This window comes from Scyliorhinus canicula, chromosome 9 (assembly GCF_902713615.1).
Source record: "Scyliorhinus canicula chromosome 9, sScyCan1.1, whole genome shotgun sequence".
NCBI classification, from domain to species: Eukaryota; Metazoa; Chordata; class Chondrichthyes; order Carcharhiniformes; family Scyliorhinidae; genus Scyliorhinus; species Scyliorhinus canicula.
Genome location: NC_052154.1, coordinates 6344328 through 6364243, shown reverse-complemented (window position 1 = coordinate 6364243; position 19916 = coordinate 6344328). Strand labels below are relative to the sequence as shown.

At 51.5% G+C, this 19916-nt stretch overlaps 1 protein-coding gene across 1 annotated transcript in view; it reads right to left on the bottom strand.

The window, feature by feature from the left end:
* The window catches only part of LOC119971087 (cadherin-11-like), a 209250-nt gene that overhangs the window by 29757 nt on the left and 159577 nt on the right, over window positions 1-19916 (bottom strand). The window contains 1 exon segment of the mRNA XM_038806239.1: window positions 11194-11330. Coding sequence (XP_038662167.1) covers window positions 11194-11330 — 137 coding nt within the window.

Below are 19916 nucleotides of genomic sequence, written 5' to 3'. Positions count from 1 at the left end.
CGATCGGTGGGCACCGATCGCGGGCCAGTCCCCTCCCGAGCACGGCCGTGGTGCTCACTCCCCTCTCCGCCCCCCACAAGCCACAAACCAGGTATTGGCGCCAGGTTCACGCTGGCAGCGACCAGGTGTGGTTGCCGCTGGCGTGAACCGGTCGGGAACGGCAGGCCACTTGGCCCATCTGGGTCGGAGAATCGCGGGCCGCCGTGAAAAACGGCGGCCCGCGATTCTCTGAGCGGCGTGTCCCAAAACGTGACACGCTAGAGCGGCCCTCCTGCGATTCTCCCACCCGGCGTGGGAGCGGAGAATCGCGCCCATTTTTCCTGGCATTAAAAAAGCACAGGCTATGATTTATTTCTTAATGTACAATAACGGTTAAAACATAGAACTTACAGTGCAGAACAAAGCCATTCAGCCCATCGAGTCTGCACTGGCTCTTGGAAAGAGCATCCATTTAATTCCCTCACTTCCACCCTATCCCTGTAACTCAGTAACGCCACCTAACCTTTTTTTGGACACTAAGGGCAATTTATCATGGCCAATCCACCTAACCTGCACACCTTTAGACTGTGGGAGGAAACCGGAGCACCCGGAGGAAACCCACGCAGACATTGGGAGAACGTGCAGACTCTGCACAGACAGTGACCCAAGCTAGGAATTGAACCACCTGAGACCCTGGCGCTATGAAGCAACCGTGCTAACCATGGTGCTACTGTGCTGCCTTGGGGGGAGTTACACTTGGGGGGGAAAGGTGGTTAATTGGCTAGGAATCTGAGGCTTCCTGGGTCCGTAAGCAGTGCTGCATAAAGGCAAGTGCAGCAGGGGTTCACTAGGCTGATCCCGGGGTTGGCGTGACTGTCCTATCAGGAGAGATTGGTCCGGCTGGGCCCCTATTCCCTAGAGTTTAGAAGGACGAGAGGCAAACTGACTGAAATGTGAGTTGGGACCGGGGGTAGGTCCGATGGCCCCTCGAGCCTACTCTGCCAGTCACTAAAGTCAAGGCTGATCTGAATGTGGCCTCAACCCCACTTTCTTTGCAACCCCCTCTTGCCTTTGACTCCCTTGTCCATCAAGAATCTGTCTACCTCAGTCTATCTGCCTCTCTTCCTACCACGCTGGGAGATTGAGCATAACACTCAATTGACACTTCATCGGAGACGCCACATAACAGATGCCATGTGCCGGGCATCACGGTTTATGGCTCCAAATAACCTTTTAAAAGATTTGGCTTCCGTGAAGCAATTTTTCATCATCTGAAGTGACATGAGGTGAAACATTAAATATTTCTGAAAGTCTGCGCTTAACACATTTTGCACATATTTAGGGTGGATGAAGGCCAAGGCAAAGAGTTAGCTTCTGAAAAATGAAATGAAAATCACTTATTGTCACGAGTAGGCTTCAAATGAAGTTACTGCGAAAAGCCCCTAGTCGCCACATTCCGGCTCCTGTTAAGGGAATTCAACCATGCTGCTGGCCTGCCTTGGTCTGTTTTCAAAGCCAGCGATTTAGCCCAGTGTTAAACCAGCCCCTCTCAGAACTGGATTCAAAATGTTCTTTCATTTCCCTGTCCAGACCATGGGCGCAATTCGCTGCATCCCACGCCGGGTGGGAGAATCACAGGAGGGCCAGGCGAATCATGCCACGCTGCCCTGGCACCCCCCGCGATTCTCCCACCCCCCGCCCCAAAATGGCGTGTCGCGTTTTGCTCAGAGAATCGCCGCTCGCCGTTTCTCAAGGTGACCGCCGATTCTCCAGACAGGATGGGCCGAGCGGCCTGCCGAACCCGACCGGTTCATGCCGGTGCCAACCACACCTGGTCACTGCCAACATGAACAGTGCGTGACCGCTGTGTGTGGGGCCTGTGGGGGGGGGGGGAGGGAGGATCGAGCACCACGGCCATGCTCAGGAGATGTCTGGCCCCCGATCGGTACCCACCGATCATCAGGCCGGCGTCTCTAAAAGACGCACTCTTTTCCCTCCACCGCCCCGCAAGATCAAGCCGCCACATCTTCCGGAGCAGCGGAGGGGAAGACGGCAACCTGCGCATGCGCGGCTGACGTCACTTAGGCGCCGCCGGCCACGTCATTCCCGGCGCGCCGCTTTTACGCAAGCGTCAAGGCCGGGCGCTCAGAATTCACGCGAGGGAGAATAGGGGGCGAGGAGTGGCCTCCGACGCCGGAGTGAAACACTCCGGGTTTCACTCCTGCGTCGGCTGTTTGTCTCCCTTTGGGAGAATTGCGCCCCATGTTAGTTGCCTTTTGACAGAAGGAAGCAGGACCATTATTCCAGTGTTTGTGATATTCAGTCCTTGGGCACATGACTACTCCAGGAACAATAATGTTAATGATTCGGAGCAGGACATTGCTAAGCCTGATCACAGAGGTTTTCTACAATGTCGTAGAATTGACAAGGATTTCTAGTCTCACTGCAAAGGGTAGAATTTTCTTTCAAGAGGTTAAATGCGTAGCGAGAGTCCGTGATTCAACACATTGATACATGGGGCTGGATTCTCCGATTCAGAGACAAAGGGCGAAATTCTCCCAAAACGGGAGAAAGCGCGCCCCTTCCCGACGGGGGACCGATTCTGGTCCCCCGTCGGGGCTAGCAGCCCGACGTCGGAGGCTCCGACAAGTCGGGCTTAACGAAAATCGTTAAGCCCGCTTGCCGGAGTTAGTGCCGGCTGACGCATCATATGACGTCAGCCGCGCATGCGCAGGTGGGAAGACTCCACCCGCGCATGCGCGGGTGACGTCATCGCGTTTTTGCGCGAAACCCGCGCATGCGCGGGCCGGGTTGCCCCTCAGCCGCCCCGCGTATTGATACTGCGGGGCGGCGGAAGGACAAATAGTGCGCGGGCATCGGGCCCGCTGCCCGCGATCGGTGCCCACCGATCGCGGGCCCATGGCACCCTTGGCACGGCCGTGGTACTGCCGTGCCAATCGGTGCCATGGTTATTTTTTGCGAGTTTGTCACGACGTTTTTACGAACGGCAGGACCAGGTGTGTTTGCCGTTCGTAAAAAGGTCGTAAAGGGCTGGGACTTCGGCCCTTCTAACAGCTGAGAATCGCTGCCGGCCGTAAAAAAACGGCGGCAGCGATTCTTGTCGGGATTTCGGCGGGGGGGGGGGGGGGGGGGGGGAGAATAGCGGGAGGGCGTCAAAAAAGTCGGGAAGGCCCTCCCCCTATTCTCCCACCCGTCGTGGGGGGGGGGAGAATTTCGCCCAAAGTGCTGATGACGGCGTGGGAACGGTGCCGTTTGACGACTGAAAAAATGGCGCAAAATAACCACCGGTCCTCTGGCTGGTTGGGGCTAGCAGGACGGCAGCATAGAGCCCCCGGATCTTGCTGCCGATACGGCAGGAGAATTGCCGGGCCCATAGCCATGCATGCGCATGGCGGGGACCTGCAACGGCCGCGTCCAGGCCCGGCCTGCCAAATAGTGACACCCCCTTTGGCCAGGTCCGCTACCCCCGGACCATCCCCCACCAGGGCCCACAGCCCCTGCCAAAGCCCTCCCCTGCCGACGGATCAGCTTCCTCTGCCCCCCCCCCCCACCCCCCCCGCCGTAGCGGCGCTGGACTCAGTCCACAGCCACTGCGCCGAGTTCCTGAAAATAAATACCCTGAGTGACCGACGCCATCGGGTAATCAGCCCATCGGGGGCGGAGGATCAGGGGGAGGGCCTCAGCTAACGTCCTGAGGCTGTACCGACGGCGGGCGGCAAATTCCTAGAGGGCGCCATTTTGGAGGGGGCGGAACATTGCAAAAGCGGTGCCGCCCCCATATTTGGCGCCAAGATGGGTTCTCCGGCCGATCGCCAAACGCAATTTCGGTGTCGGAGATCGGAGACTCCGAAGACCCCAGGAACTATGGGAGGTGATTAAATGGGGGTTTGGAGTCTGTAATACCTCAAACAGGACCTTCAGGGTGAAAATGATTATCTTCCCCGTGGTTCTCGTGCGGTATGACCTTCCACACTGAGGAGCACGGGAACTCGCTCTTCAGTTGTGTATCAAAAGTCGTCCAGTAAGGCAGCGATCAACCGGGAGTTGTATATAACGTAACTGTAAATAAAACTAAGTTCTTTACTCAGTGTGGGCTTCCTGGGTCCTTATCAAAGAGTCCATAATAAGGAGATTATACATAGGCTGTGGAAGGATATTTAACGAGCGGCTGAAGTCTGTATTGGAGCAAATTGTACATGATGTGTGGGAAGGGATGAAATAAGTGGATGATAACCATGATTTTTTAAAAATAAATTTTGAGTACCCAATTATTTTTGTTAAATTAAGGGGCAATTTAGCATGGCCAATCCACCTAATCTGCACATCTTTTGGGTTGTGGTGGTGAAACTCATGCAGACACGGTGAGAATGTGCAAACTCCACACGGGCAGTGGCCCAGGGCCGGGATTCGAACCCGGGTCCTCAGCGCCACAGTCCCAGTGCTAACCACTGCCCGTGCTTCCCGATAACCATGATTGAGCATCATGTGACCACAGTGGGCCGGCATGGGTATGGCTGACAGAAACAAAGGGCAGACTTCTTCACCCCTGCCCCGCGCCGTGGTTTCCCGCAGAGGAGCTGGCCCGCCATTGGCGGCCGACGGGTTCTCTCATCCCGCTGAAGTCATGGCGGGAGTCAACTTCAGCGGGATTGGTGGCAAGGGCTGGAGGGTTCCCGCCTAAACGTGCGATGAGCCAAGTTAAGATTTTCTCCTTTCGTACTCCTTTGCGTTGATAAGAGTTGTCTTTCATCTCCTCAGGGCAACAAAAAGATCAGTTTTGAAGTGTGGTGTTGACAAATGCAGCCGCCACTTTATTGCACAGCAAGATTCAAATGAGAGAAATCACCAGTTCATCCGTTTCTGACAATTTCATTTTGACATCCCTGTGTCTTTCTCCTTCCTATTTGATTAGTTCATTGTTCACTCACAAAAACATTACCCCACAATCGAATTCAACTTCAAAGTTCTATCCAATCACGTTCCACCAAAAGAAAAAAATTGGGATACAGTTGCCACGACACCCAGTCCTCCACACACCCCTAAATATAGTCATCACTTCAAAAGCAGTTACCAGAAAAAAACAAAAATTCAAACATTATTCAAAATTCAATTGGCTCAAACTTTTCCCGTCTCCGGCATAATAAGCAAGGCTTGAAATCTGCTGGGTTTTTGAGGATTGGTCTCGAGCACACACTCCCCTTCATGCCTGACTTGAATTTCATGAATTTCCTGCTCGTTGCCCTGACTTCCCGCTTTCTCAGGATACTGCCAAGGCACTGAAGCATAAAAACAACTTCCAGATGTCAAAAAAAAAATGAAACGAAATGAAAATCACTTATTGTCACAAGTAGGCTTCACATGAAGTTACCGGGAAAAGCCCCGAGTCGCCACATTCCGGCGCCTGTTCGGGGAGGCCGGTACGGGAATTGAACCGTGCTGCTGGCCTGCCTTTGTCTGCTTTAAAAGCCGGCTATTTTGCCCTGTGCTAAACCAGATGTGCAGGAATCCGTAATACAAAATGCCCAGGGCAACTATAAAATCAGTTTTTGCATCCAATGTATAATTCTTCAATTCCCAGGATTCTTGCAAAGATGCAAATGAGATATTTCAATTCCTGGTGACTTCACGATAATCCTGTACACAGGGCCCTGAACCAGGAGGCCCGAAGCTCACACGAAATTGGGCCTCCGGCCTCAGTTGAATGAATGGCAGCAGAGTGGTAATGCGACTGGACTAGCAATCCAGAGGACTAGTCCAATGCTGCAGAGACATGAGTTGGGAAATTTCAATCGAAGTAATTAATAAATCTGGAAGAAAATATCGGTTTCGTTGCTAACAATCTCAAAACTGCCGGATTGTTGTATGAACTCATCTGGCTCACTGATGTCCTTTCAGTGAATGAAGAACTGGAATGAAGAACTTGTCGTGTGAGGAACGTTTGAGGACTTTGGGTCTGTTCTCGTTGGAGTTTAGAAGAATGAGGGGGGGGGATCTTATTGAAACTTACAGGATACTGCGAGGCCTGGATAGAGTGGACGTGGAGAGGATGTTTCCACTTGTAGGAAAAACTAGAACCAGAGGACACCATCTCAGACTAAAGGGACGATCCTTTAAAACAGAGATGGGGAGGAATTTCTTCAGCCAGAGGGTGGTGAATCTGTGGAACTCTTTGCCGCATTAGGCTGTGGAGGCCAAATCACTGAGGGTCTTTGAAACAGAGATAGATAGGTTCTGTATTAGTAAGGGGATCAGGGGTTATGGGGAGAAGGCAGGAGAATGGGGATGAGAAAATATCAACCATGATTGAATTGCAGAGCAGACTCAATGGGCTTAGTGGCCTAATTCTGCTCCTATGTCTTATGGTCTAAACCTACCATCCCTACCCTGCCTGGCTTACATGTAGCTCTAGACTTACAGCAACCTGTTTGACTTTCAAATGCTCTCTTAAAATAGCTTTGAGTTTTAGCAGGACTGCTGAACAAAGAGGGGCTACGGGTGTACCTACACCATACGAATTTGCTCACCACCACCTTCTCAAAGACAATTAGGGTTTGGGTAATAAATGCTGGCCTTCCGGTGATGCTCACATTTCAATGAATGAATCAAAAAATATATCGGGAGACGGCTGTCCAGAATTAAGGGGCGGAATTCTCCGACCCCTCCACAGGGTCGGGTAATCGCCTGGGACCGGCGTAAATCCCGCCCCCGCCGTGGCCGGAATTCTCCACCACCCGGCAATCGGCGTGCCCCCACCGCGGCGATTCTCTGGCCCGCGATGGGCCGCAGTCCCGCCGCTGACAGGCTCTCCCACCGGTGGGAATTGGAGCACCTCTGGTGCCGGCAGGATTGGCGGCACGAGCGGGTCCCCGGGGTCCTGGGGGGGGTGCGGGTCGATCGAACCCTGGGGGGTGCCCCCACGGTGGCCTGACCCGCGATCGGGGCCCACCGATTGGCGGGCGGGCCAGTGCCGTGGGGGCACTCTTTTTCTTCCGCCGCCGCCATGGCCTCCACCATGGCGGAGGCGGAAGAGACCCCCCCCTACCGTACATGCGCCGGTGGTGACGTCAGCGGCCGCTGAACGCAGCGGCGCATGCGCGGACCGGGCGAACGCCTTTTCGACCAGCCCCGATGCCGGGCGGCGGGTGCCAAAGGCCATTGGCAGCGGTTTTGGCGCCAGTCGGCATGGCGGAAACCACTCCGCCACGGGCCTAGCCCCTAAAGGTGCGGAGAATTCCGCATCTTTGGGGAGGCCCGACGCCGGAGTTGTTGGCGCCACTCCGCTACGCCGGGACCCCCCACCCCACCGGGTAGGGGAGAATCCCGGCCCAGGTCACTTTCCCTCCTGGGTGAGAATTTGGGATGTTGGAGGAATGATTTCCCTCCATGTTGGGAGTGACAGGAATGGCTGTTGGTGGGATTTAGCCCCGCCTCTTTCCAGCTCCTGCGCAGCCAGACTCTCTCACTTTTGTTTACTGGCTCTGAACACACAAATCTTCAGAAAATATTGTTTTTCAAAGCATCATACATCGGTAACTTAGGGGATTCACAGATCAGAGGGATGCAATCTGAAAGCACCCAGCATCTGAGAGGCTCAGATATGCAGGTAGCTTATGAACTACTCCTGGTCTATTTTCAGTTCAATAAATTCAAGTGTCAGTCAAGGTGAACAGCAAAGTCTCCCGTCAAAGATCCTTCTATCTCAGCAATCAGCTGGTACATCTAAGAGAACAGAAAGATCAACAGGAAGGCATATGCATACCGAGGAGAAGTTTGAACCGGCACAGTGGGGAGGCTGTCTGCACAGAGAGTGAAGAAAAAAATGAAATAATAAACGCTGGGGGGGGGAACATATGAAACCATCTGTGAGGAAAGGGACATGAAGGAAGAGTGAGGCAGGCAGATATGTTCTTCAAATGGTAAACAACTACTTTGGAGCCATGGTGTAGTATTAAAAAAAGAGTTGCATTTATTTGTGCCTGTCACTACCTGAAGATGCCCAAACATATTCTACACTCAGTGAAACACTTTTGAAATGCAGTCACTGTTGTAATGCAGGAAACACAGCAACCAATTTACACAAAGCAAGCTCCTACAGAGACCAATGTGGTAATGACCAGGTCACCTCTTCTTAGCGATGGGGGTTAAGGGATAAATATTGACCAAGGGTCTGGAGATGACTCTCCTGCTCTTCTTCAAATCATTCCATGGCATCTAACATGTCCATTTGAGAAGGTCATCGGGAGCATTGGCTTAACTCTCATGCGAAAGACAGCACATCCATCATTTCAGCATTCCTTCCTGTGCGGATGTACCAGCCTAGAATTTGGGCTTGGCTCTGGCAGTGGGTGTTCAAACCACAGGGTGGGATTTTACAGCTCTTCCTGTCGGTGGGATTTTCCGATTCCGCCAAAGGCAAACGCCGCCAGCGAAGTGGGCGAGCCTTATAGCTCAGCGGAACCAGAAGATACTGCGGCGAGCTGCCTCTGCCAGCGGAAACACGCTGGTAAATATCGGCCGCACTTTTGTGACTAAAGAGATAAGAGTGCTGTCCAGTGGTCTGTGGCTAAAGCGTGGTGATCAGGAGCAGCGGGTGGCGGGGGGTGGTAGTGTATTCCCGGGTGCGGAATGAACAGGGCGCCAGGAGGACAGGCTGTGGGTTGCAAAATCTGTTTGGATGCATCCCCATCGCCATCCATATCCAACATCCCCACGCAGCCATACAGTCTCATTGTCCCACTCTTCCCATCTGCAGTACATTGACAACTGATGCCAATGGATGAGAGACACAATTTACCCGCACTTTTGCGCACAGCAGGTGTGTATGAGGTTGCCATTTACGTTTGGAGATCCCAGGACAACCTTGGAGGTTGGGAACTCGAGCAGGAAGCCGAATGCTCACCCACGCTTGGCCCTGCTGGGTCCTCGTTTAAATAACACCAGCGAGCTGCTATCAAGGATTAATTTCAGGAACTTTGCCACATTGGGAGGGGATAGAGCTTGAAATACTGCTGCTGGAAAAGCCATCTGCTCAGAGCGACAGGAATAGTCACTGTGTAGACTTGGCACGTCCTTGTCAATTTGTGACTCTGAGCAGTCAAGCTCTCTCACCATTGTTTACCTGTCCTCAAAGCACTAATCTCCAAAAACGACACTCGCTGAGTAATCACGTCAAAGGGAACACAGGATTTGATGGAGACACCCACCCACAATGAGACAGAGAGAGTCTAAATGCAGTTCTCCCCGGTGGGTTAAGCAGTGCCAGGGTAATGAAACTACTAATTCATCAAACCTTCGTTGGATTGAATCCGTAATTTGATAAATTGACTAAAAAGTGAACTGGCAGACTAAAGGGATGCTGATGTACGCCAGGGGAGTGTCCAAACAGCCCCAACTTCACTGTTTCTGACCACGCGACAGAAAGTAAAAATGATGAAAGAATTAAAGAAAGAATACAAATGGAATAAAAAGGAAGGCTGGGAAAAGGAAAGACTTGCATTTCTTCTTTTTTTATAAATTTAGAGTAGCCAATTATTTTTTTTCCAATTAAGGGGCAATTTAGCATGGCCAACCCATCTACCCTGCACATCTTTGGGTTGCAGGGGTGAGTGTGGGGAGAATGTGTAAACTCCACATGGACAGTGACCCGGGACAGGGATCGAACCGGGGACCTCAGTGGAATAACTGGGCTTTTTAGAACCTACCAACAAAAATCCAACAGGTTAATTTCCAACCGCCTCCTTATCCAATCTGGGCAAAGACATTACTCCAATCCCACATCAACATGCCGGAATTTGAACTGCCCTCTGAACCATCCTTACAAATCGCACATACCAGGGGATGGACAAGAATGCCGATCCTTTCATCGATGCCCACGTTTCAAGAATGAATATTAAAGCCAGGAGCTGGTTTAGCACAGTAGGCTAAACAGCTGGCTTGTAATGAAGAACAAAGCCAGCAGCAGGGGGTTCAATTCCCATACCGGCCTCCCCGAACAGGCACCGGAATGTGGCAACTGGGGGCTTTCCACAGTAACTTCATGTGAAGCCAACTTGTGAGAATAAGCGATTATTATTATTTTTAATAAGCAAAATTAAGTGGAAGAGGAAGAAAAATGGCAAGGATCCCATTTTAATGAGGCGGGTTTGCCAAATCAATTGTGTTGACAAAGTGGAGTGACAAGCAATTACTTTCGAGTACGGCATGTAATCTGCAAATTGATTTTTATTTCTGAGACAGCGAGAGAAATCCAAGTTGAAAAATTCTGAGCATCAAGGATGGGGTGGGGGTTGGTGCCGGAGAGAGTAGCATCGTCTCAGATCCTTACTTAATTTCCCTCCCTGTATTTCGGAGTTAATAAAATCAGAATGTTCAACCTCATTGAACTCTGAGAAATACTAGCTGGAGACCAGGAAGAGGAAAACTGGATTTCCTATCCTATTTTCCCGTCTGTTCCTCTGCCTGCCCCTCCAAAATGATGCCACAAGTGAGATCTTCCAAGCTCTTCCTGGAGGAGTATTGTGGGATCTTTTATTTCATTCCTGAATACAGGAGAAGAAAACCTTCTTTCATATTTTCGTTAAGTGCAGTCTAAGTTTGTGCAAAGAATTACATCCACCCAGCACCCGACACATCCTCAGCAGCCCCCAAAGCATTTTATAGCCAATTAGGTACTTTTTGATGTGCGGTCACCGCGATTGTATACATAACGTGGCAGCCATAGCACAATCTCACCAAGAATAGTAACGCGGGAGAGAGAAACATGTTTTGGAAGATTTTTATCTTTCACCCATCCGGGCTAATATAAGAATAATGATCAGGTCATCTCGTGATGTCGGTTGAAGGATAAAGTTTGTTCAGGACACTGGGGTTAAGTCCTTTGTTCTTCCTTGGAGTGTGTCATGGGACCTTTTCTATCCAACCAAACAAGCAGACAAGGCCTGGAGTTAACTCCTCACCTGAAAGATGGCACCTCCCTCGGTATATTGGCATCAGTGATGCCAGCCTGGATTATGTACAAGTCTCTGGAATGAGGCTTGAACCCATTCCTTCTGAATCAGAGCTTTGTGCTGATCAATGGCCGGCACCTTTCCAGTAGCCTCGTAACTCAACTCGATAAACCGTCACAAAGCCATGGAGAACCAAGGTTCACTCACAACACTCTGCCGACTCAGGCATCAGCATCTCAATACTCACTGACTTCTGTTGCAATCACGGAGATATTTTGCCAGGCCGTTAGCTCTCTGTCCAGCGGTTCCATGGTTTTTATAATCCCATTCTGTGCATTGATGGTGAATGATCTGTCCAGGTACGATTGTTGCTCAATGGAATATCTGAGGAGAATGAATCCGAGGAGTTAGAGCAAGCTGTGCAACGCAGGATGTACCAAAGGAGGAAAAGCCAACCCCCCCCCCCCCCCCCAACCCCCTGCCCCACCACCAGCTTTATCGCTCAGTACTTTCATTCTCAGCCTTCTCCATTATCTTCCTCCCCTCCTGAAAATGTTTGACAAATCTGACGGGTGAGGGGACTTTATTCTGCTTGTCACTGTCGCAGTGAGGGTTTCGTCAATACAGGGGGGCGTCAGGCAGTTGAATAGACAATGTTCCGTTCCCCAGAGTTACTATTGCAGAGCTCAGTTAGCACAAATGCTCCCCCCCAAAACATAACTCACACTCCGATCATTCAGCTGCTCCAACCGTGAGTGCATAGCAAGACTGCAGCTTGAATATTCCATCTTCAAACTCTCTGCCAGGCATCTGTTATTCTATATATACACCCCCTGAACCGTTCGGTTAGATTCCACTCCCGGGATTGGTTATTATGTGCGCGATTTAACGGGAGACGTTCTAAGTGCCATATTGGGGGCAACTTCCCGGATGTTTCCCGACAGCCAAGCCGGCAAGACCCTGGCCCCTATTTACCCACATTTATTGCCCAAAATGATTCGTCACGAGGTTCAAGGTGGTACTGACTGTCTCGCCAGCTACTTCCCCTGGGCAGCACGTGGCAGCTCCTCTAACAAGAGGGAGCTGCTCAGAAGCTGCCTCCAAACACTCTCTGGTCGGCACACACACACAGCCATGCCACTACCTCGACCTGCTCCACGCTTCGGGAATGCTGACCTGCTCAGGCTGCTGCAGTCGGGAAGGTGAAACGGAGCATCCTGTTCCCCCTGAGGGGGTGGGAGGACCAACCACAGGGCAGCCGATGCCACCTGGGAGGCAGGGGCAGCGATCATCAGTTCGGCCAGTCTGACCAGGAGAACCTCTGTCCGTTCAGGAAGAAAGCCAATGACCTCTGCCCACCTAGCTTCGGTCCTGCCTGCCACCGCACCGATCTCCACCCCAACTTCATTGATAATGTCGCCATGATCTCCCTGATCTCTGGACTCCACTGTGGCTTCACAGCGCCAGGGTCTCAGGTTCGATTCCCGGCTTGGGTCACTGTCTGTGCGGAGTCTGCACGTTCTCCCCGGGTCTGCGTGGGTTTCCTCCGGGTGCTCCGGTTTCCTCCCACAAGTCACGAAAGACGTGCAGGTTAGGTAGATTGGACATTCTGAATTCTCCCACTGTGTACCTGAACAGGTGCCGGAGTGTGGCGACTAGGGGCTTTTCTCAGAAACTTAATTGCAGTATTAATGTAAGCCTACTTGTGACAATAAAGATTATTTTTTTTAAAGCCTGTAACTCACACCCGGGTATCTGTTATTCTCTATATAAACCACCCTGAACCCCTTGATCAGATTTCAATCTGTAACTCAGTCCCGGGTATCTGTTATTCTCTATATAAACCACCCAAACCTCTTGATCAGATTCCAGTCTCTAACTCACTCCCTGGTATCTATTATTCTACATATAAACCACCGAAATTCCTTGATTAGATTCCTGCCTGTAACTCACCCTCGGGTATCTGTTATTCTATATATAAACCACCCTGAAACCTCGATTAGATTCCAGTCTGTAACTCAGTCCTGAGTATCAGTTATTCTATATATAAACCACCCTGAACCCCTCGATTAGATTCCAGTCTGTAACTCAGTCCCGAGTATCAGTTATTCTATGTATAAACCACCCCGAACCCCTCAATTAGATTCCAGTCTGTAACTCAGTCCCGGGTATCTGTTATTCTATATATAAACCACCCCGAACCCCTCAATTAGATTCCAGTCTGTAACTCAGTCCCGGGTATCTGTTATTCTATGTATAAACCACCCAAACCCCTCGATTAGATTACAATCTGTAACTCAGTACAGGGTATCTGTTATTCTATATATAAACCACCCAAACCCCTCGATTAGATTCCAGTCTGTAACTCACTGTCGGGTATCTGTTATTCTATATATAAACCACCCAAACCCCTCGATTAGATTCCAGTCTGTAACTCACTCTCGGGTATCTGTTATTCTATATATAAACCACCCCGAACCCCTCGATTAGATTCCAGTCTGTAACTCACTCTCGGGTATCTGTTATTCTATATATAAACCACCCTGAAACCTCGATTAGATTCCAGTCTGTAACTCACACCTGGATATCAACACCTTTTAGATTTCGCAATCCTGCTTTCATTAACTCACTGGCAAAGATCCCCCCTGGTACTCAGCGGTGTGTAACTGGCCCTGTTTCTCGCCCAGTCTCTAATTAAAGGAAGTGGGAGTATGTACCTACAGATCTCACAAATGCTGTCATGTGTAGGTTGCCAAAAGCCTGATGGAACATTATAGATTCCCGTCCAGCTCTGTGGGAGGCAGATATCCTCCCCATCTGTACAGTGTTTTGAGCAACAGATTCATCTCATTCCCTGGGATATTACTCCACATCCCACATGTGTCCCGTGTTGCAGTCTGTAATATGAGGCTGATGGATTATATATTATATCACAAATCCCTGCCCTGCTCTGTCACAACATCACACTATTTTGAGAAGACAGTTCCACATGCCAAAGTTGCCGCAATATTTGTTCAGTTTGCAAATGACATCAGGCCCCATGCTGGGGCCATTTCGGCAATAATGCACTCTCACTGAGGAACTGTGTGCAAACAGTGTGAAGGTCAAGAGGTAGAGCTGCAGGAGTGGAATGGAGATTCACTAACCTATGGGGCAGCAGGGTAGCATGGTGGTTAGCATAAATGCTTCACAGCTCCAGGGTCCCAGGTTCGATTCCCGGCTGGGTCACTGTCTGTGCGGAGTCTGCACGTCCTCCCCATGTGTGCGTGGGTTTCCTCCGGGTGCTCCGGTTTCCTCCCACAGTCCAAAGATGTGCAGGTTAGGTGGATTGGCCATGCTAAATTGCCCGTAGTGTCCTAATAAAGTAAGGTTAAGGGGGGGTTGTTGGGTTACGGGTATAGGGTGGATACGTGGGTTTGAGTAGGGTGATCATTGCTTGGCACAACATCGAGGGCCGAAGGGCCTGTTCTGTGCTGTACTGTTCTATGTTCTATGTTCTATGCTCTTTGTGAGCACTGCATTGGTGAATTTACCATGCAAATCCCCTTCCCTCCCTTTCTCTGTGTGTTGACGACTATGCCTTCACCAAGGTGGGCTCTAAAATCCCAAATCCCCCTCCCTGAAGTCCAAAACCTCTCCGTCTCTGTCCCTTCCTTTAAAAGCCACGCCAGTGACCCAAGTCTCCCTGGCCTAATTTCTCCGTGTTCCCGTGAAATGCCTTCAGATGGTTTTTTTGCAAAGTGAGCTGTTTGTGTTTGTGGGACTCAGTTGGGGCAGAGCGGCTGCCGCATTTCCCCAACAACAAAGGTCACCGCACTTCGAGAGTAATTCATTGTGGAAAGCACTTTGAGGGTAACATGCTCGCGTGTTACTTGAGTGCTTGTGGCTGAGCATCCGTACCACACTGTGTGCCGACAAACTCCGAAAACAGCTTATTGCACCTATCATGTGCGGCGTGTTTCAACGTGTCTTCCACGAGAGAGAGGTGGATGTCAAAGAGGAGGTCAGCAGTGAAGTAATGGAGAAGTGGGCGGTGTGGTGATGGGACTGAAGACCCAGCTGACGAGACTGACGTAAAGAAGGGAGGGCGATAGAAAACAAACTGAGATTGGGCGTGAAGACGGGAGCAATGGTGTCGTGATCATAGAATTTACAGTGCAGAAGGAGGCCATTCGGCCCATCGAGTCTGCACCAGCTCTTGGAAAGAGCACCCGACTCAAGGTCAACACCTCCACCGATGGATTGGTCTTGATAAATTGCCCTTAGTGTCCAGAATTCTATGAATTCTATGATTCTAATTCTATCCCCATAATCCAGTATCCCCACCCAACACTAAGGGTAATTTTGGACACTAAGGGCAATTTATCATGGCCAATCCACCTAACCTGCACATCTTTGGACTGTGGGAGGAAACCGGAGCACCCGGAGGAAACCCACGCACACACGGGGAGGACGTGCAGACTCCGCACAGACAGTGACCCAAGCCGGAATCGAACCTGGGACCCTGGAGCTGTGAAAGCAATTGTGCTATCCACAATGCTACTGTGCTGCCCACCGTGATGGTGGAATGAAGCCATGATCTGTGACCATTAAATGACCAGGAGGGGAATAGAGGATGCTGAGCTGAGCTTTAATGAATGGGGGAAGCTGGCCAGGGAGTATTGGTGTCATCAAAAACCTGGATTGACACTGCAGTGAGCAATATTTCCCCTAGTTTTATTACTGGTGCCCTAACTTCGGAGAAGGCAGATTTTCCCTGGAACCTGCTGTGGGTGTGAAGGGTTAAATATCATCCTTGTGTTAAGATGAAGGGGACGGTAGTTAATAAGACAAGAGAACAAATAGCAGATGGAAAGACCATCTGCCAATGGGGAAGGCTGGTGGTTGGGTTGAGGGGGTGTGGGACAGGGGAAAACAGCATCGTATTCGCAGGAGGTGAATGAGGGAGGCGAGGATCAGCAATGAAAGTGTGATTTGAGCCACCTGCCAATGATTGAGGATAAAATATTCGCAATAATTTACGTTGCAGATTTTCTTGTCGGGTAATCATGTAATAGAATATTGAAATGTAAAATATTAATATGTCTATTAATTTTAAACGGGTACATCTTTGTTCAGAGAATTTGGCAAACTATTTTCATAGCTGTTGGGACAGGAGGGTTAATATTGTCCAGGGGGGTATAGAGTTGAATAGTGGAGTTGGGTTTTCCAGAATTTGCTTGGTGACCTTTGAAGATCAAGTAGAAACCTAAGGTTGGAACTTTACATTGCTCGGGTGGGTGTGCGTGCTCCCGATCTGGATCATTCCCATGCATCTGCTGCCTTTGTCCTTCGAGGAACTGGGGCTGGATTCTCCGCGCCCCAACGCCACAATCGCGCTCAGCAACGGTACGGAGAATCCAGTTTCCTGCATGAAATCGGGACCCGTGATTCATAAGAAAAGTATTACTGGAGTTCAGTGATTCTCCACCCCATGAAAAGCGGGCGTACTCAGGGAGAACGGCGTGCAGAGCATCCACCGCTTGAGGCCATTGCCAGAGGCCAGCCCCGCTATTCCCCGCCCCCGATCGAACGAATTCCGACGGCGTATTTCTAATGTGGTCCTGCCATTCAGGAATGTCGTCTGGCGGCTGAGGACTCATTTCAGAGCCGCCACAGTCGGGGACGGGCCAGTCGGAGGGCGGGGGGGGGAGGGTGCCTCATTTGGGACTGGGGTTTATTTTAGCGGGCGATCTGGGGCGCGCGAGCGGCCAATGCGGGGCACTAATTTGCACGTCCAGGTCTGTGGTCTGAGTCCACCATAGAGCACGACGTGGCCGCTGGAGGCCACAGCCGTGCACATGCACGGCCTCTGACCCGGAGGTGCGGGGGCCGTATCGGCAGCTGGAGCTGCAAGCTCCATGACAGGTGCCTGCTACCCCGCTGCAAGACTGTGGGCGGGATTCTCTGACCCTGCTGCTAAACGCGACGGTGTTTATGATGGCGTCAACACGCCCCTAGGAGCAGCGATCCTTTGCCGCCCAGGGGGCCAGCACGGCACTGGAGCGACGCATGCACCCATCAGGAGTCGCCCGCCTGTCGATTGGTAGGCCCCGATTGCAGGCCAGGCCATGGTGGAGGCCCCCCCCCTGGGGTCCGATCCCTCCTCCCCTTCACCAGGCCGCCCCCCCGTAGGATGAATGGTCAGGTCCCGCCGAGTAGGGCCACACGTGAACGGCACTGGCGGGACTCAGCCTATCTCGGTGGCCACTCGGCCCATAGCGTGCGGAGAATCGCCGGGGGGGGGGGGGAGCCGCTCTGGTACTGCGCCAACCGCGCCGGCGCCAATGGCGGCAATTCTCCGGTGGACCAGCATCGAAGGGGCGTCGTGTGAATCACGCCGCCCCCCCACTCCGACAATTCTCCGACCCAGCCCAGGGTCGGAGAATCCCACCCACCGGATCTGTGACAATTTGAGGCCAGTTTTTCTGGCTTAAAAGACCACAGTTTTCACGACAGCGTGGGGACATAGTCCCAAAAAACGGAGAGTCCAGACCCTGATGTTGTGGATTGGGACATTGAAGAAGCCTTGCTGATTGCTGCAGTGCATCTGGTAAATAGTACACACTGCTGCCATTGAGCACTGGAGGTGGATCCAGTGAATACCTAATGCTGTGGATGAAGTGCCAATCTGGCAGGCTTCCAAGCAAGTGGAGAGCATTCTATCACGCTCCAGACTTGAACCTTGTTGATGATGGACAGGCTTTGGCGAATCAGGAGGTGAATTACTCAACACAGAATTCCAGGCGATCTGAGGGGGGGGCGCGGAGCGATCTGGCCCGGGGGGGTGCCCCCACGGTGGCCTGGCCCGCGATCGGGGCCCATTGATCCGTGGAGGGCCTGTGCCGTGGGGGCGCTCTTTCCCTACACACCGGCCGTGTTAGCCTCCGCGATGGCCGACACGTAGGTGAAACCCCCCCCCCCTTGCGCGTTCATGGGGATGACGTCAGCAGACGCTAACGCTCCCGCGCATGTGCAGACCCGCGCCGGCCGGCGGAGCCCCTTCGGCCCCGGCTGGCGTGGCTCCAAAGGCCTTCCATGCTGGCTGGCGGGGCGCAAACTACTCCGCCGCCGGCCTAGCCCCTGAAGGTGCGGATGGGGCGGGCTGACGCTGGAGTGGTGCACGCCACTCCGTCCCGCCGGAACCCCCCGCACTGCCGGGTACGGGAGAATCCTGCCCGAGGAATCTCGGCATAGACTATTTTCTAAATGGGGCAATGCTTCAGAAAGCAGAAGCACAAAGGGAATTGGGAGTCCTTCTTCACGATTCTCTGACAGTTAATGTGCAGGTTCAGTCGGCAGTTAAGAAGGCAAATGCAATGTTAGCATTCATTTCGAGAGGGCTAGAATACAAGACCAGGGATGTACTTCTGAGGCTGTATAAGGCTCTGGTCAGACCCCATTTGGAGTATTGTGAACAGTTTTGGGCCACGAATCTAAGGAAGGATGTGCTGGCCTTGGAAAGGGTCCAGAGGAGGTTCACAAGAATGATCTCTGGAATGAAGAACTTGTTGCATGAGGAACGTTTGAGGACTCTGGGTCTGTACTTGTTGGGAGTTTAGAAGGATGAGGGGGATCTTATTGAAACGTAGAAGATACTGCGAGGCCTGGATAGAGTGGACGTGGAGAGGATGTTTCCACTTGTAGGAAAACTAGAACCAGAGGACACTATCTCAGATTAAAGGGACCATCCTTTAAAACAGAGATGAACAAAGAAAAGAAAAGAACAAAGAAAATTACTGCCCAGGAACAGGCCCTTCGGCCCTCCCAGCCTGTGCCGATCAATGAGGAGGAATTTCTTCAGCCAGAGGGTGGTGAATCTGTGGAACTCTTTGCCGCAGAAGGCTGTGGAGGCCAATTCACTGAGTGTCTTTAAGGCAGAGATAGACATAGAACAGTACAGCACAGAACAGGCCCTTCGGCCCTCGATGTTGTGCCGAGCAATGATCACCCTACTCAAACCCTGTATCCACCCTATACCCGTAACCCAACCCCCCTTAACCTTACTTTTTAGGACACTACGGGCAATTTAGCATGGCCAATCCACCTAACCCGCACATCTTTGGACTGTGGGAGGAAACCGGAGCACCCGGAGGAAACCCACGCACACACGGGGAGGATGTGCAGACTCCACACAGACAGTGACCCAGCCGGTAATCGAACCTGGGACCCTGGAGCTGTGAAGCATTTATGCTAACCACCATGCTACCGTGCGGTTCTTGATTAATAAGGGGATCGGGGGTTTTGGGGAGAAGGCAGGAGAAGGGGATGAGAAAAATATTAGCCATAATTGAATGGCGGAGCAGACTCGATGGGCCAAGTGGCCGAATTTTTCTCCTATGTCTTATGGTCTTATGGGATCGATCTCCTGACTTGCAAATAAGGACTTGTTTTGTACCTCGTAGGAAAGGCAGTAAAATAATTCTTTATTAATAGAGCAGGATGTGCAGTCCAAGGCCCAAGGCCATTGTTCCAGCCAGTGCAGTCAACCATTTCTTAATATCACGTGGAGCAAATTGGCTGAGATGAGGATGTGCATTTGTAATGCTGGAGGTCTCAGGAGGAGGCTGAGATGGATCATCTACTCAGCGCTTCTGGCTGATGATGGTTGTAAATGTTGGTGCTGCACGGAATGTGCTGAGATCTGCTATCGTTGAGGATGATGTGGAGATGCCGGCGTTGGACTGGGGTGAGCACAGTAGAAGTCTTACAACACCAGGTTAAAGTCCAACAGGTTTGATTCAAACACGAGCTTTCGGAGCACTGCTCCTTCCTCAGGTGAAGGATCTGTGCTCCGAAAGCTCGTGTTTGAATCAAACCTGTTGGACTTTAACCTGGCGTTGTAAGACTTCTTACTGTGCTCACCCCAGTCCAATGCCGGCATCTCCACATCATGATGTTGTAAGACTTATCATTGAGGATGAGGTGGTT